Source organism: Emys orbicularis, chromosome 7 (assembly GCF_028017835.1).
Source record: "Emys orbicularis isolate rEmyOrb1 chromosome 7, rEmyOrb1.hap1, whole genome shotgun sequence".
NCBI classification, from domain to species: Eukaryota; Metazoa; Chordata; order Testudines; family Emydidae; genus Emys; species Emys orbicularis.
Genome location: NC_088689.1, coordinates 50,999,627 through 51,025,843, shown reverse-complemented (window position 1 = coordinate 51,025,843; position 26,217 = coordinate 50,999,627). Strand labels below are relative to the sequence as shown.

Below are 26,217 nucleotides of genomic sequence, written 5' to 3'. Positions count from 1 at the left end.
TGAAATCTGGTCTCCCCCTGTGAAATGAAGTCTTTTGTGTGTTTTTACGCTGTACTATACAGATTTCATGGGGGGAGACCAACGTTTCTTATACTGGGGATCCTGACCCAAAAGGGAGTTGCAGGGGGGGTCACAAGGTTATTTTAGTGGGGGGTCACAGCTTTGTCACCCTTAATTCTGCGCTGCCTTCAGACTGGGTGGCCGGAGAGTGGTGGCTGCTGACTGAGGGCCCAGCTCTGCAGGCAGCAGCGCAGAAGTAAGGGTGGCAATACCACCCTATGCCATCCTTACTTCTGCGCTGCTGCTGGCAGTGGCTCTGCCTTCAGAGCTGAGCTCCCAACTAGCAGCCCCGGCTCTCCAGCTGCCCAGCTCTGATGGCAGTGCCGCCACCAGCAGCAGCACAGAAGTAAGAGTAGCAGTACTGCAATCCCGCCTACAATAACCTTGTGCCTCCCCCCCCCACCCCAGCTTCTTTGGGTTAGGACCCCTACAATTACAACACACTGAAATTTCAGATTTAAATAGCTGAAATCATGAAATTTACGATTTTTAAAATCCTATGACCATGAAATTGACCAAAATGGACCATGAATTTTGTAGGGCCCTACGCATAACCCTTCAAAATAGGGTTTTTGTTGACCTTCTGCATGGGGGTGAATTTCACTCCATGTGTATGAAACTGCAGGCAGAAATATGGAGATCCTTTCTAAAAATCTGCCCCATTTCTTCTGATGAGATATCATCTTTGTATTTTAAAATAAATTCATTATGAAGGTGTTCTGATCCGATAGTGTAACTGAGTATATTTCTATTTGCATTTGTTAATCTGTTCCTATCTAGTTGAAAATCATTTTTTACTTTTAATAGTGTATATTTGTTAAGCAATGCACATGTATCATCTAATTGAAGAGTGTTGCATTGGCACTAGAGACCAAGCCATACATGCAAACAATGCTTCTTACCTCAGTTACAGCTTGGATAGATGCACCATGTTTCAGGAGAAGTTCCATAACCTTAATTCTGTTCTTCTTGCAGGCAATGTGAAGCGGTGTGAAACCATTCTGTTAATGAGAAAGGAAATACTTTCATACACCACCTACGCCATTACTAAAGTTTGTTTTACTGAATTATTTTTGTCACTATTTTTTCTTTCACTATTTTTGTGCCAATTAAACTTAATTTTAATAAGATCATTTTCTCACATGAAATATATTACTAATACAATATATTCTAAAGAAAAATATTTCTACAACCTGTATAGTGCACATTTAAAACTGCCACCTTATTTGTGATTAAATGGTAAAACAGAAAAGAAACCAAGTGAAACAAGAAAACAAGCTATCCAGAATATCCAAGACTGGTAATGTGCTGCTTACAATAGTATCTTCAATCATACATATAAAAGAGCTTCCACAGAGAAGTTTTAAAAACAGCTTACTGAATTGGGCCTCAGATCTGATGAAAATTAACTAAATTAGCTACAGTAGTATAGAATGCCATATGCTTTCATAGACACACAAGGTGGGTGAGGTCATATCTTTTATTGCACCAACTTCTGTTGGTGAGAGAGACAAGCTTACAAGCTACACGGAGCTCCTGTCTCTCTCAACAACAGAAGTTGGTCCAATAAAAGATATTACCTCATGCACCTTGTCTCTCTAATACCCTGGGTCCAACATGGCTACAATAACACTAGATACAACACAAGCCTTCATAGCATTCAATCAGTGCAAGTGTATGTTCCACTTAAGTATAAACAGAGCCTCCATTTATCTGGGCCCATTAATATAGGATAATGACCCGGAGAAACTAGTACTAAAGAACTGGAAAATGGGCCAAATGAAGCATAATTGGGACAAAACTGGTCACCAGGAATATCTGGATGTAAGGGGGCTCTTTGGGTGGCAGAGAACTACCAAAACAGCTCTGTGTTGCCCCCTGTCTTTTGAGGTCCTCAGCAAAGAAGGCACATCATGGAAGTATCAGCAGAAGAAGCAACTTGATCAGAGTGCATTGCATTCTGGTTATTTTTTATTAGTATAATGGTCCTTAGGAAGCTGCTATAAGACAAGACAACTTAGAACAGCTCTGAGGTTGCTCTGAGACCCAGAATACAGGAGGTACAATTGAAAATCATTTTTACTCCCTCCCCAATTCTTGTGCCTTAGCCGGAATACAGAAACTGACCCTATGCATGAGTGAGTTGGGGGATAAGGAGATTTATGGCTATCTGATCCAGACAAGTGATTGGCTGCCATCCAGCAACCCTGCCCAAGATATGCTGACATATTTAATGAGACTTCAGTAATTTCAGAATGCAGCCAAAATAAATATTACAGGACTAGAAGCCAAGCAGAATTCTGCACTCACCAGAGGGACAGACATAGTACAATGGCCTTCCCCCAAAGCAATGAAGATACGATGAGGGGTTTATATGGAAGAGAGTGGCTGAGAGAGCAATGAACCGGGTAAATCAGGCCAATTGTAAAAAAAGAATCAAACCAACCCTGATTGTGTAGAGGTTTGTAGTTCTGTACAGAACTCATGTAGTACTTATGAAATCAACTGCCTAACAGCATTGACCTGAGCCCAGTACAACACCAAAGTACAGTACAATTACTGTAAGAATTTAAATTTGTTTAGGATGATTATTAAAGGTATATTTATACAGACATATTTCTTTACAAAGTGAGCCATGAGAATACCTTAAAACAATATATACACACATTCGGAAACAGTTTATTTGTATGAAAAGGCAGTTTGTTTTGTTTTTAATGTAGAGAAGTGAGTACAAAGTTGCAACTCACTAAGAATACTGGATATTTGTTACATTACTTATTCTTGTTTTGCAAATTTCAGAACTTTGTGTACTCAAATATCCTCTTTATTTTAAATGTCACTTATTCATTTCCTCTTTGCAAATGTTTAGAAAATCAGAATTTCTCCCAGGCTGACAACTGCAGCAATTAAGATTGCAGTCACTCATTCTACTCAGAATTAGAGAATCACAATAAATATCAAAATGCAAAGGGGCTCTGGTTACACTAGAAATTACATAAATCACTATTAACTATCCATAAGCAACAGTCACACAGACTGCACAAGAAAAAAAAGTTAATATCAAATTAGAGCTACAGTAACTTTTCTTGAACTCTACAAATACAGCATTAGCCTCACTGAATGTCAGACCCTGTAAACTTTCAACCAACAGAAAATAACTTTCAAATATTAGACACTGCAACTTTAGAAAACCATTTAGCAGTGACTAGTAACCCACTGCGTACTCACCAGTGCTTTGGCATTAGGATTAGCTTTCTCATCCAAGAGAACCTTGGCAACTTTGAAGTGGCCACAGTGGGCGGCAACATGCAGTGCAGTCAGATAGTCATTAGTGACGTCATCAACAGGCACGTTGTGCTGAATCAGAAGCTGAACACAGTTTAAATGATCTCCTTGTGTTGCCATGTGCAATGGAGACAAACCATTCTGTAAATAAAAAGAAACAAATTGAAAGGGACAGACCTATAGAATTGTATGCTTGTCACTGAAAAGTTTCTTTGCAACAGAACTTTACAAGCTCCTTTGTTATGAGAAATCCCACATTGCATTATATAGAAACTAAGTGCACTGGGTCAACTTCTGAGGTCTTTACTCAGGTAAAATTCCCATGGAACTTTGAGTTTGCCTGAGTAAAGAGTAAAGTCAGGTGTACACTAAAAAACGTTTGCCGACATAGCTATACCAGCAAACATCTATCAGCAACCCCTCCTAGAGTAGATGCAGCTTATACAGGTTCCCTCAGTGAAATAAGTTATATTGGCCAAAGCACTTTTATGGCAGTATATAAATGTACCTACACTTGGCTTTTAACAATATAGAAATGTCTTAAACCACCATCCCGAACGGTCATTAGTAAAATTGCAAAAGTTTCTAGTGTAGACCTGCCCTAAGTAAAAACTCAGGATTTGGCCCAATGAAAAGCCAAGTTTTCTATGGAGAAATCTGTTGGACATTCATCTTTATGAACAATAGTTGTGATGAAAATATGTTTTATACTGCTCACAAAACTCAAGCAACAATGTACTTTTACATATACATACACAAAATAAATTGTATGCACAAACCACACAAAGAAATAACTCAGATAGAATTCTGAATTACTGATTCCATTTCCTGGTATTAGGATTAAAACAAGAAAAAATAGACAGGAACAAAATAGATGTTGTTTGGATGAATGCATATCGGCACCTTAAGCAGATAATGTACCTAAAATTACCTTCTTCACTTTGATTTATTTAGTGATTTAAATTTATCAATCAAAAGTGAAAAATCTTTGGTAAAGTTTTAATCAGTATTCCAGTTCAGTTGCTACTACAATAAAAAGTAATGTTGGGTGATAATCTAATACAAATGGTTGAAATATGGTTTTTAGATCTAAAATACACCATGCTTTCTAACATGAAGATATCAAAACTCTTTTTTACAGATGTGGTGCCCTCATGTGACCATGGTTAGCATAAGCAAAGCACCAATGTAACTACTCAATGGCTGTTCACAGACTTTCTGAAGCGGAGGACTGCTTTTTTCCCCTCTTTTAAAAACATGGTCGTATAATAATAGGAATGACAAAAGTTATAAATAAAGGAAGAAATGCAAAGTAAACATGTTTTTAAAAGCAATGTAGAAGAAGGTGAAAGCAAACAGGCTAGCTGAGTGACATCATTTTAAACTATATTTAATTTATAAAAGCAGGGGTTCTCAGACTGGACCAAATCTTAAAAGTAAGACTGTTTTGTGGGCACCTCTCCCAGTATCATGCCACACGTCAGCAGGAATTATTTACATGGAAAATTGGTATTTGAAAAATATTTAATGTAGAATTAGTGCAACGTGATTAAGCTTTCTGGGCCACAGCTGAGAACAGCTGGTGTAAAGAATTCCCCTAAGCTATTTGTTTACAGTAAGAGTCACTAAGAGGGTTCATCACAGTTCTGTTAAATAGTGAAATGAGGAGCTTCTTCAAGTGAGAAAAGTGTAGTTTATTATCTTAACAAGAAGAGTGAATAAATTGCCCTTGTATAACTTAATAGGATGGGATGACTTGGAATACACAGAAGGAATTCCAAGTCTCAGAGGCAGCTACAGAGGAGGGAATGCTGTGGCCATGACAACACAGAATGATGTGGGAAGGGGTCAGCAGAAGATGAAAGAATACAGTGAACAGATATGAGGCGCAGAGGCTGAGGGAGAGTAGAATGGATTATAAAATAGGAGCAGAGATGGCCAAGAAACACATCTAAGTGGAAGAGTTGGCAGGAATCTGGAGAAAAGCTTTGAGAATCAGAGAAATGCAGCAGATAGCCAGAAGGAACAGCACAGACCAGGGGTTGGGACTGGATAATAAAGAATCTCAGCAGTAGACAACTAGAGGGATGATGGACGATGATCTTGTAGTTAAAGCACACAACTGGGAACATGTTTTATTCCTGGTTCTATTGCTGTATAGATACGCTATGTGATCCCAGGCCAGCCATTTAACATTTCTGTGCCCATATCTCTCCACTTGTAAATGCTTCTCTACCACAGCCACGTTGTAAGGCATAATTCACTGATGTTTGTAAAGAACACTTTGGGGTCCTACTGCCAAGGAGAACATACCGGGCAAGGAGTTCAGTAGAAATCCGGGAGGGGAAATAGAAACCAAGAGGTTGATGGTCATATGATGTTTGAGAAGAAAAGTAGCAAAAGCCCAGAGAGATCAAAATATTATAGCAAACCGCTGAGTGGCAAAGACAAATGGCTTTTAGAATAGTAAAAATAATGACATGTAGCTCTTACATAGCTCATCCTTCATCTGTAGCTGTCAAATTGCTTTACAAAGGGTAAGGGGAGTTTCATTAAGTTCATTTTTTTTAAAAACCATGGAAACAGGCATACAGAGATGAAGTCACCTGCCCACTGTCTCACACACCAAGTCATCAGCAAACTCAGGACTTGATTTGAGGTCTCTTGACTTCTAGTCCCATGTCCTGTTCATTAGGCCATTGTGCCTCCCATATGAATAAAACTAAGGATGTAATCATGTGAAAAGGGCCTACAGTGTACTCAACAATCTTTACCAGGAAATAATAAGAACTTTTTCCATGGATCAGCCTTAAGGCTTTTTTGTTATTCTGAAAGAGTTCTATGAGCCACCTGAAAGCTGTAAAAGTTAAAAATCTTTCCCAAAGAGGTGTCCTGTTTCGAGGAAGTTCTTACTTGATTAGACGAGAACTCAGCCAAGTATTTTTTCCAGAGGACAATACTGTAGTTCAGTGCCAACTGAATGTCATTCAGTGGTATTCTGCCTCTCAACTTACCTCACAAGTTCTGTCAAAATTGACATATCAGAGAGAAAGCCCAAGCAGCAGAACTTCTGTTTTTTTTCTTCACTTTTTCTTATATGCCTCTATATAATAAGATTTCAGGATTGTCACTGCATGCCTGTAGAGTTGGTGTGAAGTGATGGAAACAGCTACAAGCATGGTTGAGAGCTCTTTTTGTTAAGAATATCACCAGATTGAATCATCATATGGTTTCACAGTCTGTTACTTTCTAATTTTTAAGTCCTCAGCCATTTTGACTTTACAAATTACACGTGTGGTATACAGCTACAGTAAGGCATGTATCTATGCCATACCAAGAGTCCTAGACTATTGTGATATCAGAGGTAACTCAACAAATCACCACCCTTATTCTACAGCTAATTTCCATGTCACAATTGAATTATTTGTATAAGGGAGACTGCACATATGGTCGATTACTTGGGCCAACTAGCACATACATGCGCCCAATGGCCACCCACACAAATCAACACAAATCTCCCAGCACAATCCCCCTGACACAAATCAACAAAACCACCCACATAACACAACCAGCATACACAATAACCCCAAATACACACTGCCCCTCATGCCAGCATACCCCCATCATTCACCACCCACGCAAATTAACACAAAACTCTCAATACAACTCCCCCTACACACAAATCAACACAATAACAACATTACCACCACACACAAAACCCCCAAATATCACTCTGAAGTCAAGAATGTCTGTTGAGTCAGTGTGAAGTGATGAAAACAACTACAAGCATGGTTGAGAGCTCTTTTTGTTTAGAATATCATCAGATTCAATCATCACTGTGATTCATGGCCTATTACTGTTCAGTTTTAAAGTTCTCAGCTGTTTTTGGCTTGTTTACACACATGACTTTATGAATTACACATGTGTGACAGAATGGGCTTTCAGCTACTTGTTTTTTAATATGTAGTTTAGTTAGTCTAGGGCTTGCCTAGTATTGTAGTGTTAGGTGCCACATTGCTGAATACAGTTATTTAATCACTTTGTAGGCCAGTGTCTGCAGCATGCAGCTATATTACTTTAAATCCAGCAACACAGCCTCTGATTTTTCTGATATGTTCTATCTGATACAAGATAATGAGGTTTAGGGAAGGTTTGTGGTTCTCATCTTTTGAAACCACTACTTCAAGTTTGAAGGACACCCAGGAAAAAGGAAAAGATTAAAGAACTACTGAACTAGTATTCAAAAAGCTAGTTCAATATCAGGATAATGACAAGAACTGGTAATTTATACCACAAAAAAGTGATAAAATTCCTCAGAAGAGTCATTGTATTATTATGATGGAAAAACAAAGCAATGGGGGTATAAAAGTTGTTTACATTAAACAAATCAAAGAGCCACTAGTGATTGGGAAGAGCCCCTGAAAGGTGGGTCAAACTAATCCTGAGGAGAAGAGGCACTCGGTAGAGCAGAAAAGTGTGTGTAAGGAAAGCTGCATGGCCTTTCCCCAGGTAAAGCTGCAGAGGGCTCCTTGAAAGTGGCTGTGTTCCTACCTACTCATGCAGCAGACCCTACTGTAACTAGCAATGGGAGGGACTCCTATATACAGGGCTGGAAGCCTAGGGCTTTGGGAGTCAATAAAAATTCCACATCTAGAGGATGTGCAGGACCTCTCCTCTGCTCACATCAGATTAGCCATGATAGCACATGTGCAATTGCCTCGGGGAGCAGACAGAAGGTGGCACCCTAGCCCAGGCCACGTGCCAGATATATCCCACCAGAAGCAAAACAGGTCAACAAGAAAAACTTAAATTATTAAAAATAAAAATCAAGGAAACCCCAAACCCCAAAACTTCTAGAGGCAAGTAAAAGAGGAGGGAGAGAGAATAAGACAGGTTAGGAGAAGACAGAAGCAGTAAATGCGCTGGGGCATGGCATGTAGGGAGAAAGGTTTGTGTATAAGGGATCCTGTGAGAGGGGCTCCAACAAGCTGCACTAGTACATCAGGATTTTTCATGACAGGTTTCTCCACCCAAATATATCTACTCTAAAAGGAGGAAACAAAGGTCTCTCTCTCTCTCTCTCCCCCCCCCCCCCCCCCGCCCCACCCAAAGGAGGAGACGTACAGTGGTGTCATTAAAAAATCAGTTACTATGCTTTGACTTAAAATCAGAGAGAACTCTGGTGCTTGAGTTGCCACTGTATAGCAAGGGTTGGCAAATGCTAACTTTTTAATGGGAACCCCTGCATTTGAAGTAGGCTGCCCACTCCAATGAAGATGATTTGAAATTTCCATGAACAGCCTTATGGAATGATAGCAATGTATTTGCTATGCTCTGACAAAGTGTAGAGATAGGAAATGGAAGAACTCGGTAATGAACCAAGAGCTCTGCAAATTACAGCAGCCTCTGCAAAGAGACATTACTACATTTTTAATTTTTTATCCCTGTGGTACCTTTGGAACAAGTTAAAGACATAGTCTGTATGTGTGCAGTACAGAACAGTCCCATGGAAGCAAATGTTTTCTAGTCATCTGAATTCTGAGGACCAGTCTATATCATATTGCTCTTTTTGCTCAGAAGGAATCTTTTTCCTGTATGCAAAAATATCTCAATTAAATGTCCATGAACAACACATACTGTTTGATACATGCACATAAGCACACTACAAACTACACTCAGTTTTGAGGGTCTCCAACACAGTTACTTTAAATAGTAGTTATGAAGCTGGACCATTATCACAAGAAACTTAATCTAAGATATACATAATTACACCCAGAGAATCTTCAAAGATTATTCTAGCCAACGGGTGCACAATAACATTTACCTTGGTTTTGGATAGAATGGGGGCCCCACGATCAAGCAGCATTTTCACAACCTGTTCATGCCCACTTCTTGCTCCACAGTGGAGAGGTGTCAACCCATCCTATTGAACACAAGAATTATAAACCGTTAATTTCAGATATTGTTCATATTTTAAGTATGCATTATTGCATTGAGTTTTTGACTGTTGTTAATATGAGAGTAATGCATAATTAATACAACAGATCAAATAACATTCCTTGAATAATTTATTCCACAAATGACATGATATTTTCAAACAGAATATTCTTTATGTTTTCATTATGTATCCAGCTCTTGTATGTATACATCTAAGATGACAGCAGAACTGTATGGTCAATTTGTAATTCAGACCCCAGCTATACTACATAAATCTGTGTTCGCTGAACTTATTTTTAAAAATAGGCTCAGCACATGATGGGTTTAAACTCAAGACCCTTTGAGTGTGATTTTCTAAAACTGCACATACAATTTCACACCTAATTTGTGCATGCATTTACCATGACGACATACACAAACAGCCTTCAACTTCCTAAGACGTGTGTCCAAATGTGGTAATTTCATGTACAAATTAGGCATTCCATGCACATGGATTTTTGACATGCACACATTTTAGAAAATCAGGTCCATGATTTGGTCAGTGTGGACCAGGTAAATGTGTGTGATTCCCATTTTGAAAAATGCATTATTTAGACTTGAAAATGGTATTATAAAATGGCTTCAATTTGCTTTTGACTGGTCCACACTCCCTGAGCAAAATGTCTTAAACCCATGTTGTAAAATTGGATTTAAACTATCATCTATCTTTTATAGAGTAGATAGGAACCTTGAGGTTATATGACTGGTTGAGCAAGTCAGTCTAAACTTGTTCCCTTTTTTGGGACAGTTTTTTTAATTCTATCACACACTCATTTGCCCAGCGCTAGTTGTTTTCATTTAAAAATACCTTCCTTAAATAAGATGATGACATCTTCTGAGATTTACAGGGTTTTTACAAATTGATTTGATTATTCCTTGACCTGTACCCTGCTTACAATGTTTAAATAATCTGTCTTGTGCACTGAATACTAGGATGGAACATACTGTATTTGCCTTAAGCAATTCAGAGTAAAGTCAGCATTGACTTTTTCAGTGCCACATGACATTACGCCTGTTACAAATAATAATGTCATGGCTTCCAGAAAAATAGAAAAGAAAAATAAAGCATTTTCAGTCATATCAAACCTTCTTATTTGATATAACCAAAACAAATCAACAGGAGATGGAGCAGCATAGCATATATACTGTATATGCACTAAATACTTCAATGGAGCTTTTCCTATAACAAAGATATAATTAAATTATCAAAAAAGTAAGAAAAATAAGTATTATCATTTTATATACTGTACAATAAATGAAGGAGTCTTTTTTCACCATCTAATAAATACCATCCCAAAATGCATATAGATTGTATTGACTAAAAATATGTTACAACAGTTTCATAAAACTGATTATTACCTCAAAGAATTTAACACACGAATGTAAAGGTGCTGTGCTATACACACTGTAGTAAACATCTTAGAACCATTAAGATAAGTAGTTATTGCTTGAAACTTTTTCTCACATGTAATCATTTAATTTCTTCCTTGACATTTCTTAATTTATTTCTCTAAGCTAAATCATCAATTTATGATCTGCTCAGAGTAAGTGGCAGCCCAGGAGTTAGCTGTAATTCAGAGAGCCTTACAATCCCTAACTGTCTGGGCCCTTTGTATTTGGCAACAAATTTGAATACTTTAATTTTTCCACCATACTACTCCAACCTCTGCTTGCCTTATTTGTGCAAGTGCTTCCATTTAAGTTGATGGATGGAGCTGATTTTGTTCCTGATGAAGTCAATGAGAATTTGTCACTGACAGCCTGGAGGAGGATTCAAAGGACTATTTGCATGTGTAAAGGCAACAGGATTTGGCCCAAGATATCCTTAGCTTACCATGATTTCTGTAATTTATACCATACACTATCTGCTTTCTTGTGTTATTTAATTCTCTAAAGCAGTTGGGGACACAGTTTGTATGGAAGATGCTATACAAAATAAAGTTGTATTGCACTGTGATGTATAACCACGGTTATAGGAAAGAGATATTAAATAGCCATAACCTGTAACTTTATCATCTGCTAGCAAATGTTTATAATGTAGCTTTACCAAAATGTTGCTCAGAAGTATCACACCCCTACCATACCAGCAGTTTCACTGGGAAAGAACATCATGTGTAAAGTAACCAACAGTACAAAAGTAGCGTCCACCCTAAAATGTACAGTGAAAGGGAAATGAAATTCACCAACACCAGCCAGCTAAATAGCTGGAACCAAGGAACATGGAATTTAGTTGTCACTTTATCTAGCTGTCTTAGGTATGTATATAGTGCCAATCACCATATTCTCTAGGCATTTCAAGCCAGGCTATTTAAAAGGACACCGAAGCAGTTTAAGCACAAAATGTACCAATGAGACATTTTTTATTTCATGGGGTTGGGAACAGCTTCCAGATCCTTACTCCACTAGAGCACTGTTGCATTCTAGGACACATCACCAGCTGGAAAACACATTCAAATACAACCACAATGGTATAAGGGAGGGAATCTGGGGTATGTGCGGTATACATAGTCAATCAGGCAGAAATATGGAAGGGAAATGGAAGCTGAGTAGCAATGTTGTTGATATTTTAAGGAAGTTAAGTTGCTGTAAGTTAGTTCCTATTCTGGAAATGTGTATATTGCATACATTTATTCCTGGAGCCAAGACCTGATTCCTCAATACACACTAACTTTACTACATGATAATGATCATCCCTAGAAGATAGAAATACACTGTCCAGTGAGTTTTAGAGAATTCTATCATTATTTTTTTAAAATTATATGAAATACATTTTATTGACAATAAGGAGTTATCTACTGTATGTGAATATATACTCACAATGGAAAAACACATCTGAAGGGCTAATATTAACAAAACCTATGCACGATTACTTTGTAATTCTGGAAATTAAATGGCAGCGAACAAAGGCACTGCCTCACAATATGAAATGTAGAAAGTGCATTTAACAACAGTCACGCATTGCTCAATGGACTCTACAGCAATTACAGAATTGCAGCATTTGAGAAATACTTTCAAGTAGTAAACAGTAGCTGTCCCATCAGTCTCAATTTTCATAACTACTGGATTTCCCTATCATCCCTAAATTGTGGTGTACCAGAAAGGGCTAACATCCCATATGATGAGGAGGCACAGGAGTTAAGAATATAGAGCGCTTTTCCTCCCTCTGATGGATGATGCCAGGTAGGATCCATCTACAGCACGCACTGTGCACTAGGAGGCCCACCTGATAATGAATTATAGATTCATAGATTCATAGATTCTAGGACTGGAAGGGACCTCGAGAGGTCATCGAGTCCAGTCCCCTGCCCGCATGGCAGGACCAAATACTGTCTAGACCATCCCTGATAGACATTTATCTAACCTACTCTTAAATATCTCCAGAGATGGAGATTCCACAACCTCCCTAGGCAATTTATTCCAGTGTTTAACCACCCTGACAGTTAGGAACTTTTTCCTAATGTCCAACCTAGACCTCCCTTGCTGCAGTTTAAGCCCATTGCTTCTTGTTCTATCCTCAGAGGCTAAGGTGAACAAGTTTTCTCCCTCCTCCTTATGACACCCTTTTAGATACCTGAAAACTGCTATCATGTCCCCTCTCAGTCTTCTCTTTTCCAAACTAAACAAACCCAATTCTTTCAGCCTTCCTTCATAGGTCATGTTCTCAAGACCTTTAATCATTCTTGTTGCTCTTCTCTGGACCCTTTCCAATTTCTCCACATCTTTCTTGAAATGCGGTGCCCAGAACTGGACACAATACTCCAGCTATTACTCCACAATACTCCAGGAGATTAGACTAGATCATCATAATAGCCCCTGTTGGCTTTAAAAATCTATAAATCCATTAACTGTTCTCATCATGCTTGGGGCTGCTGCTTAAGGTAAAGGTTGCTCAATAAGGGCTGTCTTTTGTACTGGTTTCTCTGTAATTAATGAACATGTCATTTTATTGTAAAATCTTGCCCATATTAAATGGATTATAGTAACTCTAAATAAGGACAGGGAATACGCTGTAAATTAACTATCCTGAAACTGCTTCTGAAGACAGGATCTATCAGCCTCACCTTTCCACATGGAACTGATTTACCCTCGTTTTTGGGCCCTTCCAAGTGAATTATAATAAATCACCAGACCAGATGGTATTTGTTCCAAAGTTCTGAAAGGGCTAAAGGAAGAAGGCACTGAGCTCCTACCAAAGATGTGCGCAATTTATTATTTAACACAGCTATGCTACAGGAAGAGAGGAGGGTCACCATCATTGCATCCATCTTTTTAAAAGACATGGAAGGTGACCATAGGAATTACAGATCAGTAAGTTGTTCCCCTTCCCCACCCAGGACCAGGATCAATACTTGTGAGACTCCTTAAAAGACAAAGTACCTAAATGTGTACAATATGTTCATACTAATATGGATTGTACATGGGTCAGTCATGCCTCTCTCATCATTCTGAATTTTTTTTTATAATCTTTTTCAAAGAAGAGAAAATTTGTTTACACTTTCCATGAGTTTTAAGTAACTACTTCCCTAAGAAGAGGCTGCAAGGAAACTTGGTAACTATGGTTTGAGTTCCAGTCCATAGATTAAAAACTGTTTAATAAAGGAAAGGGATGGGGCAGTCAGTGGCCAATTTTCAGCACAGAAAGAGGTTACTAATAGTGTGTCAAGGATTGGCCACATGTCTCCAGAAGAACAAGTTCTGAGAACTAGGGACATGTCAAGACCCCAGGCTGGTTCAGCAGAAAATACTGGCCACAGATAACGGTGTGCATACAATTTTCATTCCACTGATTTTAATGAAAATTGAATTGGGCCCCAGAAAAGCAGCCAAGTAAGCTGTGGAATCCTGTCCCTTGCCAACAGGATTCCTGTGGAAAAGAAGGCAGCAGGCAGCCTGGCTGAATCAGCCAGGGCTTGATTTGGTCCATATTGCATGCATTAGCACAAAATTATATTAGTATAGAATTTAGATACATGTTTGAGGCAGTGGGTCTATAACACTGCTTGCTGCAGTAATGCAAATATTGTGAAGAGTTTGTCAGAATTCCCACTGTACACTGAAACTCCATTTGTCAGAGAGAGAATTTGGCTACAAAAATGTTTTGTACTGAAAAGGCATCAAGGACTGGGAATGAAAGTTTTTTTTTTTTTTTAAGTGCTACGTTAGAGAATAAGTGAATAAAAACACAAAATGTGCAGGCTGTTGTTTCTAATATGTATGGAGTTTAGATTAAGAGTTTATGATAAAGTGAGATATTGTGATAAAAAGTGTCTGTTGTACACTCAGCAAGGCTGTATTGCATATGTCACAAGGATTCTAGTTTTCTTATTTATTGTGCATGCTCAATATCATATGTCAAGCATAAAAATATCACATGTATTAGGATGCAAACTCCTGTTGATCTGATAGTCTGCAATGGCTCAGAAAAAACATTACAAATGATAATGACAATAATCTGCAGATTAAGGACTGTCTAAGTATGCACTGACATGATAAATCATATCATCTGTATTATCTACCCCTCTAGAGAACCTGGAGAGGAACTCCTACAATGCCAGTAGGAGAGTAGGAAGAATTGCACTGAGATACAGGATTTCAACAACAGGAGCACACACCATCTCAGTGGCTGCTTCTCTTTCTTTAGCCTCTTAAAATTATTTTTCTCTATCTATCTATCCATCTATCTATAATAAAAATAAACTGTCTGCAGAAAATAAACATTAAGTAGGATTTATAACCACAGCACTTCACAGATCATTTTTAACCTCTATCACTGATCTCAATTACACTACTGTTAATCCCACTCCCCCCCAGACATGCTTCCAGCATCCAGTCTCAGCTCCAGGGGTGCTTAACTCTCATCTAATATGGAGGAAGACTGAAGAACAGAGCTAGTTCTTCTCTGCTTCTCTGGTGCCTCTCTCCCCGTCCCAAAATGGGGTGCCCCTGCAACCGCAGGTTCTCCAGCATCTAACAACAAGATAAAGCAGACTTAGCTAGCCTAACTAACCAGCTGAGGAGCCCCCTTGCATAGCAGAATCTTCTAGTGGCACAGAGCTGCTTATTCCAATTCCTCTTGACACAGCCAGAACCCTCCTGTACTCCAACACTCCTTGGCTACAAAACAAACCTTTGGGGGCTGCAGCTGAGTATATCTTAGAGCAGACCTGAAAGCTGCACTGGGGACCAGACCAGCCTCCGATTAACCTCATGACCGGGGGCATCATGGTGTCTTACAGACACTTTTACCCCTACTCGGGTCCTGCACCAAACACAGCGTGACCAGATGCAAGGACTGGGCCTACTTGTTTGTTTTTCGAATCCAGCCATCAGTTAGCACTCAGCGTTATATAGCTGAAACATTATGTACAATTATTCTGCGCATGTTTAAAACACTTTGAGATGAATCTTAGAACCTGCCTACAACCTTAGTACACGCGCTGTGCACAGGGGAATTCCACTGGAATTGGGGTAGAAGGACTCCTCCCCACAAAGGATCGGCTATGTAGTAGCCACTGCAGCCTCAGGGCTGTATTAATCCTCTTGGCTACCTAACTGCCCTCTAAGCATGTGGATTCATGTAGCAGCATATCCACTGCCCCCTAGGCCTGTTCCAACCATCCTGTATTCTTTATCCCATTGCAAACAACTGCGCTCTACTACAAACCACACCTTCAATGCTTCAAAGGAAGGGAGAGTGATAAGATTTGCTCCTCTCATATATTCAAAATACATATGGTATAACAAACACATTATTCGTGTTGTTACTGTACACTCTGTTATTTCTTATGCAGGTTCTATGCAGCAGCTTACATATCATCAGATAGATCTTAAAATGGCATGTACAGTATGTTTTCATGTAGATATGAGTGCTGGCCTTTGATTTAACTGCTAATCAGTTGAATAAAGATTACAAGTACTTATTTGCTAATCCAGGGTAAAATGTGCTTGCTGTGTGCTACATACACAAATTCAGTTTGACACATGCAGTATCAGACAGCCAAAGTAAGTCAAGCTAATTTAATCAACCTCACTAAGTATGCTTTATTTGTTAAAATCTATTCTGGAAGACAGATGGGGGGAAAATCATTAGGGCAATGTTCAATAAATGAGTTACATGAGGTATTAACTAATCTTCATTCAGAATGTTATTTACAAACTACGTTGTAAAAGTTGCCCTTGATAGGCATTCACATAGCAGTGCCTAGGTAGGGCTTAGCATGACAATAATTCTTATTTACTGACAAAGATGCTTGAGAATTCAGCACAGAAATCAGAAACCTGCTGCTGCATGTTATGCAAAAGAGGTGGGGGGAGTAAGAGCAACCATTTAACACAAACAAAAGGATTATAACAGGAGCAACCAAACTAGGGAAATAATGGTAATGATGAGAAAACCTCAAAACATTCAGAGGTTCATTTTGTATAATGACCCAAAAGTCAGCATGCTTAAATATTATGTGACCCTCTTGAGTTTTCAATAGTGGAGCAGTTTTTATGGAGTTCCATTAATTCCTACTTCTGATCAGGATGACCAAATCCTGGTTCCACTGAAGTCAATTAAAATTACTTCAGTGGGATCTGGATTTAGCCCTTTCTTACAGTATTTTAGCACAGCGGCTTCTAGTACCATCTAATAACAGCAAATGAAAGACTCATGGAAATGAATAATGAATGAACAATGTTATCTGAACTTATTCAAACCTCAAGAAAGCTTCAGTTCAAATTCTTCATACGTTGTGGCTGAAGGTTCTTATTTTATCTAAACCTGTTCACACATCTCTAGAAAACAAGTGTGTTTTGTGAAACATGAAAGCAGATACTATGGAATATACACTTCCTATGCCATATGCAATGGATTATACGCACAGCTCCCAAAATGACATCCAAATTGCTAAATCTGACCGACATAACACTAAGGAGCAAAATCTGGTCCCACTGATGTCAGTGGGACCAGGATATGGCCAATAATATACACTAACTTCTGCTGCTACAAAGCTGACTTACAAAACTGTTGAAGGGGAAACAAGGACCTGGAATTTGTGCCCGATTTCCAAATATTTATGTATATGTTTAACAAACAAAAACCTTGTTATTTGCCTTTTAAATGGTATTTTGTATTTCATAAGAAGCATTTCTACAATAGGATGCAGTGGTAACTACGGCAAAGGCCAAATTTAACTGAGTCAGAGTAAATAAGTGCACTGAATCCTGCTCAACTATCAGTGTTCCTGGAGAACTGTAACTTGTGTTTATGAAATTTCTGGTATTTTTCTTTGTAGGGTTTCTTATGGTCTGATACTCTCTCTAGTAGCCTCACTCCTCTTCACCAACAAACCTCCTCAATTACTTAAACATTTCTGCCAGAGAGAAGGAATTTTTTTTTAAAATGAATAATATGCAATTGTGACTGTATTCTACATTCTCTCTCCTTCATGAAACATTTGCATAAATGGGTGATGCCAGGAATCACCTGATACAGTCTTGACCATCCTTTTCCATTCAAACACACAACCTCCAATACTGGGCATATTGTTAGACAAAAGAAGACGACGACTGAAGTCTTTGTTGCCCAACATACTTATATGGCTGTACTGAATATAGGACATTACCAAAGGGTAGCTCCTGGGAAAAAGTAAAGTAACTGTAAAGATGACAGAGATACATTGTCTTGCAATGTAGTAGGGGGTAGTAGGGAGAGCATTATATCCATAAAATTAGATGTTATTCAGCCTGGGAACTAGGCAGGCATGTTGCTTCTGAACTGGTATTTCCTTCCACCCACTATATATTCCTCTTATCGCCTCTTCTCTTTTTATATTTTCCCAATCTACCTCTATTCTGTGCCTCTCTTATCTCTCCCATTTTGGTCAAATATTTAAATATTATTTTCATAAATAAATTATTTCATAAATTATCTTCAGTCTACTGCTCCCCTCTGCAGAGCCATGTATTGTTCAGACCACAAGATGTTAGTTATTGTCTAGATGAGTCAGCATCTCCACGTGCAAAACGCTCACTCAATTACTAATTGCCAGAAATTGGGCTGTCGGTGAAATGAGGAGTGTTTCAAGCAGCCTGGCATGATCAGGAGAAGCTAAGCAAATCCTACTAATTCCTTTCTTTTTAAGAGTATCGAGGGTGTACTGGGGAATGGGCAAATTGCACTGGTTAAGCCAAAAATGAAAAATGGCCCCAAACTTCATCCAGTTTGGTAGCTCTTTGAAAGTGTGTCTTTACCGCACAGTTAAGCTGGTGACTGGCACCTGGGTAAGCCTAGCCTGGGTGTGATTGTTCCCATAGCAAAGCCTTACCTACGTTACTATGTCCTCGCTGTTTCTGCATTGCTGTGCGTCTGGGGCATATCCCATAGTTCTTTGTGCTGAGGTGCTTTTGGATTCTTTCCCCAGTCACTGGGTCCTTTGGGGGGAATTGTGGAAAGGCACTGGAGGACTATTAGCACTCAAGTAATTTTTGCCTGCATCCTCGCTGCGAAGTAGGTGGGCTCCAGCATGCGCTATACCCGTCCCCTAATCTCAGCTGGATAATATAGCCCAACCCTGGCTTCTAAACCCAACTCAGGGGTTTTTCTGTGTGATAATACCTGGGTTTTGGCCCTAACCCCTGTAAGAGCCCAGGTTAGCTGTGCAGTGAAGACATACCCTGAGACTCAGGAGTGGTCAGGAACAGGAAAAAGGAAAGGGGCAGAGGGAATTACTATCACACCCCTGGTTGTTAGTTAACTAAATAAATGACCCTAAAAATCTGTCAGTTATTGCTGAAATACAACATGGTACTGGAAGAGAAAGGCATGGAGCACAGGTGAATCCAGGAAAACAACCACTAGGTTTCAAATGTTTTATGAAAATGATGCTAGCTACAACAAGGAAGAAGGATCAGATTAAAGTGGCTGCTGACGAGCCTGTGTGACCTCAAAGTGTTAATCTCTCACCATCTTAAAAGTTATGGGGATAACTGATGAAACCTGGAAAAGGTTTAAACAGCTATTTGAACTGTACATGAAAGTTAAAGAGGCTATTAAAATAGAAGATGAACACACACAAAAAGCACTGTTTTTGACACCGACTGGTATAGATGCACTGGATATACATACAATGAATTTCATTCTAAAAATCAGGAGGAGGGTGGGGAAGAAAGCGCTAAAGAAGTGATGAAAAATCACTTGGAGAATCACTGTATTCCTAGAAAAAATGTTACTTATGACAGTTATATTTTTCAGAGAAGATGAAACAAGAGAGATTGCCACCAAATTAAAATTAAAAACCCAGTCTCGTGACTATGGAATATTAAAAGATGCCCTCATTCAAGCCCAACTTGAGGGTTCAACAATAAAAAGGTATGTGAAAAGCTACTCAGAGGCATGGATATGGTGCTTAAATAAGGCAAGAGTCATATGTCAAGAGTGGAATAAAGAGAAATGTAAATAAAGGCCATGGACAGAGGCACAGAACAAATGACTGTAAGTAATCGTTTGTTAAGTAAAAATAGATATACAGAAAAGATATGTCCAGTATTCGGGCAAACGTGGAAACTAGTAAGTCTAACCGCTTTGCAAAAATTTGCAGACAAAACAGGAAAATGTCTGGGGTAAGGCTGGAATGTGCAGCTGCCTCAACAGAAGGGGAAAAATTGTTCATAAGCACAGTAAAGAAAGACATTACAAACGCAAAAGAATGGCTAATAAAAGTAATCACAAAAGGCCTCCATGTGACATGCAAAGAAAGCACTGGAGCACAAGTGACTGTACTAACAGATATGGAAACAGAGTAATTCAAAGAAATGCTAAAACTAGAAAAGTCAAAGGTGTGATTGAAATCCTATAGCGAGGAACAAAGTGAGTGTGAACTGTCAATGATTATAAAGGCCAAAGAGTAAAACAAGAAACTGAAGTGTTACACTAGGGTACGTCTTCACTACCCGCCAGATTGACGGGTAGTAATCAATCTATCGGGGATCGATTTATCGTGTCTCATCTAGATGCGATAAATCGATCCCCGAACGCGCTCCCCGTCGACTCCGGAACTCCACCAGGGCGAGAGGCAGAAGCGGAGTCGACGAGGGAGCCACGGCCGTCGATCCCGCGCCGTGAGGACGCGAGGTAAGTCGATCTAAGATATGTCGACTTCAGCTACGCTATTCTCATAGCTGAAGTTGCGTATCTTAGATCGCCCTCCCTCCCCCCCAGTGCAGACCAGCCCTAAGGGAAGACATCAGTTTTGGGCTTACACATGAGGTGCCTGGCCAAGTCAAGATGGTGAACATCACAGAGTCTCTATAACAACTCTGGTAACAAATCTGAACCAGTTCCATAAGCGCTAATTGCATCTGATGGAGATTGGTTCATAGGAAAGGGATATCCCTTGGTACACAATACAGTTACCAGACTATGAAGAAAAGATTGTTGTACTTGCCATCCAAAGAGAGACCAGAGGAAGAGCTGCCAAACATGACAGTAGATGGCATTATTCACAGAACAGGGGACTTGACAAGCTCAGTTCACTCCTCAGTAATTATACAATAAAAAGGGAATACACTCACATTTTGGGAATGACTCTGAAGCTGAAAACTAGCGTTAAGAGAAAACATTTCTACTTGCTCACAAGGAATGAAATATTTGCTGAGATTTCAGGAGCCAATTTCTTCAGCATATTAGATGCATTTTGGACACAGAAAGCTCCAAGACTTGCACTCACAAGCAATACACCATTTGGCGCCTTTCTTGCAATTGCCTTGCATAGTATGTTCAGCACTGGAAATATTTCACTGCACGCAGGAAGGTGTTGGAGGAGAGAAAATCTACACTGATTGCATAACAGTCTGGGGCAGCATCACTTATGAGTGTCAGTGATGATTATAGTCACTACTGGAAACTTCAAGAAGTCACCTTAAACTAAACAAGGCCAAGTGTCAATTTCAAATAAACCAGTACCTAGGGAAAGAAATTGACCATAAAAGGTATTGTCATAGCTGATGATTCTAAAGAACCTACAGAGACCTGAAGATACAAAACGGAATTCAGAGACTGCAAGCTATGCTGACCCATGTTAGTAAATTCGTATTCATCTATGTAGTTCAAACATCTTACATGAGAAAATACTTCCATAAAGACACAGAATGGTCTGGATGGCAGAGCATGGAAGAGAATCTGAGGATATGTAGTGACTTCAAAACCAGTTCTGCAATTTTTGACCCACTGAAAGAGATCAACTTCTCACAAATACTTCAGAAGCAGGGCTGGGAGCTATATTGCTACAGCACTGTGGGAATGAGTAGCTGCTTGCAATATAAGCTGCTAGAACTATGGCAGAGAAAATAAAAGTGAACATCAAAAAAGATATACATGTGGCTATACAAAAATTAATGATTTTCTCAATGGTCATAGCTTCAGAGAAAAAAAAGCATTAACTACTGGCTGCAGTGCACAAGAAAATATCTCCAAGGATACAGTGATTATTTTTGAGTACAAAAGTATATGACGTGTCTCTGGAATTCCAGCAAGGAGGTCACCTCGTAATTGTTGATATGCTGTCAAGAGCATATGTTCCACTTGTTGACACACAACCAGAAGGTATGGAATAAGCAGTAACAGTACATGTGAACATGATAAAATCATCCTGTGCCTTATTGCCCGGGAGCTGGAAAGGTAGACTGCTAAGGATAAAACACTGCAAGCCATAACACAAAGTATAGGAAATTGATGAAGAAATAACACTTCCCACCTGCATTTTCCTAAGCACTCACAGAAGTTTAAAAAATAATAATTTCCACAGTGACGAGAAGAAATATTGGAAAGAATACATGATGGGCACTTTGCTGTGATGAAGCAAGAAAGAAGTGCTGGAGAAGTAGTATTTTGGCCATAGTTGAACAGTGAGTAACTGTAGAATTTGTCTGAGGTACTGAGATGCACAATGGAAAGAACTTACAATACCAAATGAACAATCCGCAGTTCTATGGGATAAAGTCCAAAGGAATTTGTTTGCCCTGGGAAAATGTGACCATCTGATCATACGGTGGTGACCCTTGAGGACATCACATTTCTAATTACGACCAGGTACAGTAAATCTATGTTTGCATGTCATGAATCCAAGGACTGTGACAATGGACTACAGCTCAAGAAAAGGGAATTGTAGGACATTGGTAAAACATGAATTTCAACATATGACATGTGACTCATATATACCAAAAAGCTAACAAATAAACAGAATGTGGAGACTGTATAAAAATAACTTGCTCAAAACAGTAATCATTGCAAGTAAAAATCCATATTTAGCACCCCACATCTACAGAGCTGCCATGTGAGAAATCACCAGCAAAACTTCTATAAAACGGATGTACACACATATTCAATGATCAGGCATGAGATATAACCAAAGGATGATAAATAATTCCTGTGATCTGGGCGAAGAGATAAGATAAAACAGATACAAAATTATAACAGAGGCACATAACATTTACCACAGTTAAAAAAACAACAACAACTAAGACTCTGGTAGAATATGATGAGATGGACATGAACCAGAACAAGCTACACTGATTAAAGAAATATCACCTCATTCATATTCACTGATCAGAGAAAGTGGAAACATTTTACAAAGAAATAACAAACATCTGCTAACAGTAACTGAGAATGCAACTGAGAAAGAAAATAAACAGATATCCAAGAAAAACAAAAACTTAATGAATTGATCCTGTTTCTGAATATGTGACAGAGAATGAACAGTCAGCTAAAGACATGAATGTGCCTAAACACACTTTGCAGTAGATCTGTAAGACTGTTAAAACATACAAAAAGCTAATTGAAAGCTGTTGATACTGTAATAACTACATAAAAGATGTTCTTAAGTTAAATCATTGTACTGGTTTGAATTTTTTCAGTGAGGAATCAGAGGAATGGTGGACAAGGAAGAGTCAAGTTTTCAAACATCTTGTAGGTCACACTGTTGCCACACTTCCTGTTCACTCTCAGAGATCCTCTCTCATGCACACAAACAAGCAACTGCAGAGAGTGAGGCAGAGAAAACAGCCAGGCAAGATTGCAGCAGCATCAGTTCTAAGTTTACTCTGTAAATTACTTCTTGCTAGTTGAATAAATAAATTACCCAAGCACCTGCCTCAATCAGATTTTAAATACAATGATTATCATCTGATCGCTGTTCAGTGGTATATACTTAAATGCTCTGATCTCCTAGATCAGCCTATATCCTTGGTGGACAGGTGTCTACCTCGCAAAAACTACTGCCATATCTGGCACCCTTGCTGGCAATTTCAGCAAAGCAGCTAAACACTGAATGGGACATGAAGACAAACTACCCTCTCTTTTTATGAGGTAGCCCCTCCGGGGCAGAGGTGAGACAAATTGACAATACTGTGTCTGTGCTTTACATGTTCAATGGATAAAAGAAAAATTTCATACTTCAGGGATGTTAACCAAGCACATTTCACCCCATGGGGGTGAGGGGAGATTTCTATGTAAAGTGTGGGGAGAAGGCTTCTATAACCCCCAACAAAGATTTTTGCAGGCAACAGGAGAGAGCTGACAAGTCTCCCTCAAGAGTTCTGAGAGCACACGGAGAAGCTATGCTGTTGCAGTTATGGGGGCTGGGAAAGTTACAGGAGATGGGGCTCCTCCACCACTCAAATTCTGGGGTGCATCTATAAACTGAATAGAAGACGACACTTTCAGGGTTCACTCATTGGTAGGTGTAATTATTCATGCCTCCAAATGATCCAGCTAGAAGTAGCCTTCATGAGATACCAGAGATAAGACAGGCATTGCTTTGCCCGCATGGAAGTTAGCTCTGAGCTTTAATGTAACAAGGTGTTTAGAATATTATTTGAATGAGAGGTAACACACTAGCGTCCACTTGCAATGATTGTATAAAAACTAAAGATAATTCTGTACTCTCACCAAAGTTTGCCAAGTAAGTGAATGTTTTCGTTCGTTTACAAACATACATGCCAAAAGGATAAACCTGTAAATAATACCATCCAGATCATTCACATTTAATCTTACCCTTGTTTTGGCATCGATTTTAGCTCCTCGATCAAGTAAGAGTTTGACCATATTAGCATTTCCTCTCTTCGATGCAACATGTAATGGAGTGATATCATTCTGTAGGAGATAAAGCATATAAAGTAAACTTTCAGATTATTCTCCTTTATTAGCTAAGCATTGCAATTCATTCATAGAATGGACTAAGATTACTTTACAACCACTGCTGAGACAAATACAGCTTTGTTTCCCTAGGAGGTTAGAAGACTAGAAAGACTATGTATTCATCTACACAGGTGAACCACTATACTAAAGACTCATACTCCACAAAGCTTTTCTGAGCTTCACTTGGCAAAGAAATGATCATAAGACAAAACAGATTGCTAGCAATCTGCCCTATTTCAAAAGCAACAATGTGCTAGTGAACATTCATTACTGAGCATTACCTGTAAATTCTACAGACATCTAGGGTTCGACAAGGTACAACACAATAGCAATCACCTCTAACCAACCTGCTCTGGTAAATACTGTGATAGTTACACTTCAAGTCAGACTGTAAAGTAAATATTTGTATGCATTTTAATTTTTATTCCTGAATTCATGTTTAGCAGCACAATAGTATGCTGCTTTGCTACGCATTGAGAACAATTATATAACACATTCACAGACACTTTTAAACTACATGCAGCTCAGATGTTTCTTTGTGCTTTGGTGGGTTCTCTATATCATGGTCTATGAAGTCCACATAGTGTGTATATGTATCAGATATAGGGCTATGATTTTGTCATGTTAATAAATTTCATGGCAGAGGTGCGAGGAAAAATGATAAGTCAGGGAAAGAGAGATAGCGGGGGTTTGACAGGAGGTGGGGGTGGGTAGGAGTCAGACAGCAAGCCTGCCTCACACTCAACCTGCAGCGGCAGCTCCACCTCGCAGGTCCCTGCTCCAGGTGTTGTGAAATGGCCCATGTAGTCAGAGTGCCAATCACATTTGGGGCATCCCCCTCTCTCCATAGACAGAGACCGGGCCAGGTCACAACACCTGGAGTATGGACCTGAGCCCAGACCCCCTATGGGGGTCATGGACTTTATTTAAACTCCCAATTACTGTGAACACTGTGATCTCTGTGCCACAATCATAGCCTTAATCATATACAGTCAAGTGAACATAAAGAGATTTAAATCGAAAATGTAGCCTCAATACTAAGATGAATATAATTTTAAAGAATATGATCATCTCTGTTCTGGGGATAGTAATAACAGCTGGCTGTATAAAACCAACTTCCTGATGACTGAGCAAGAACAGTTAAGTTGTACTGAGAGCATCTGTCCTATGGCTTTATGCATCAGAGATGCACTCAATGCATTGAATAGCTACAGTATGATAGATTTGCACAACTCAGCCAATAGACTGTTCAGTATGTGTTTTCTCAAAATAGCAGGTGAGTGGAATGACTAGAACACCAGCACAAAAAACAATATTTACAGAATGTGGCAAGCTAACTTGTACTTGATTAGTATGTTGAGCACCTACATCAGCATGCTATGCCTTTGACTTACATAATGCTTCACTGTTAACCTATACCTTGGCTACTTTGTACCAGAAAGATCATATTAACATTATCACACAGCTATATTACATTTTCGCAAGCAGACAAAAACATAGCTGTTCTATACATGCTGTACAGTATTATAGATCATTAGAGCATCAAGTCAATTAACCTGCCAGGGCAGAATACAGCCCCCAAGATAAGGATGTCTCAGATATTAAATCAATAGTACACTTTGCCTTAGCCAGAAGGCCTAAAAGTAAGCATATACAGTACAATACCCAGGAAATAAATATCTATATTTAAATCAGCTAATTATTATAAGATGCACCCA

General features: G+C 39.1%; 1 protein-coding gene across 2 annotated transcripts in view; it reads right to left on the bottom strand.

Moving 5' to 3' along the window:
• Nucleotides 1-26,217, bottom strand: part of ANK3 (ankyrin 3) — a 305,045-nt gene that overhangs the window by 146,552 nt on the left and 132,276 nt on the right. For both annotated transcript variants that reach the window (XM_065407161.1, XM_065407162.1), the window contains exons 8-11: nt 24,356-24,454; nt 9,170-9,268; nt 3,289-3,486; nt 963-1,061 (exon numbers count right to left, since the gene is read on the bottom strand). In XM_065407161.1, the coding sequence (XP_065263233.1) occupies nt 963-1,061; nt 3,289-3,486; nt 9,170-9,268; nt 24,356-24,454 (495 nt within the window). The remainder of the gene's footprint in view (nt 1-962; nt 1,062-3,288; nt 3,487-9,169; nt 9,269-24,355; nt 24,455-26,217) is intronic.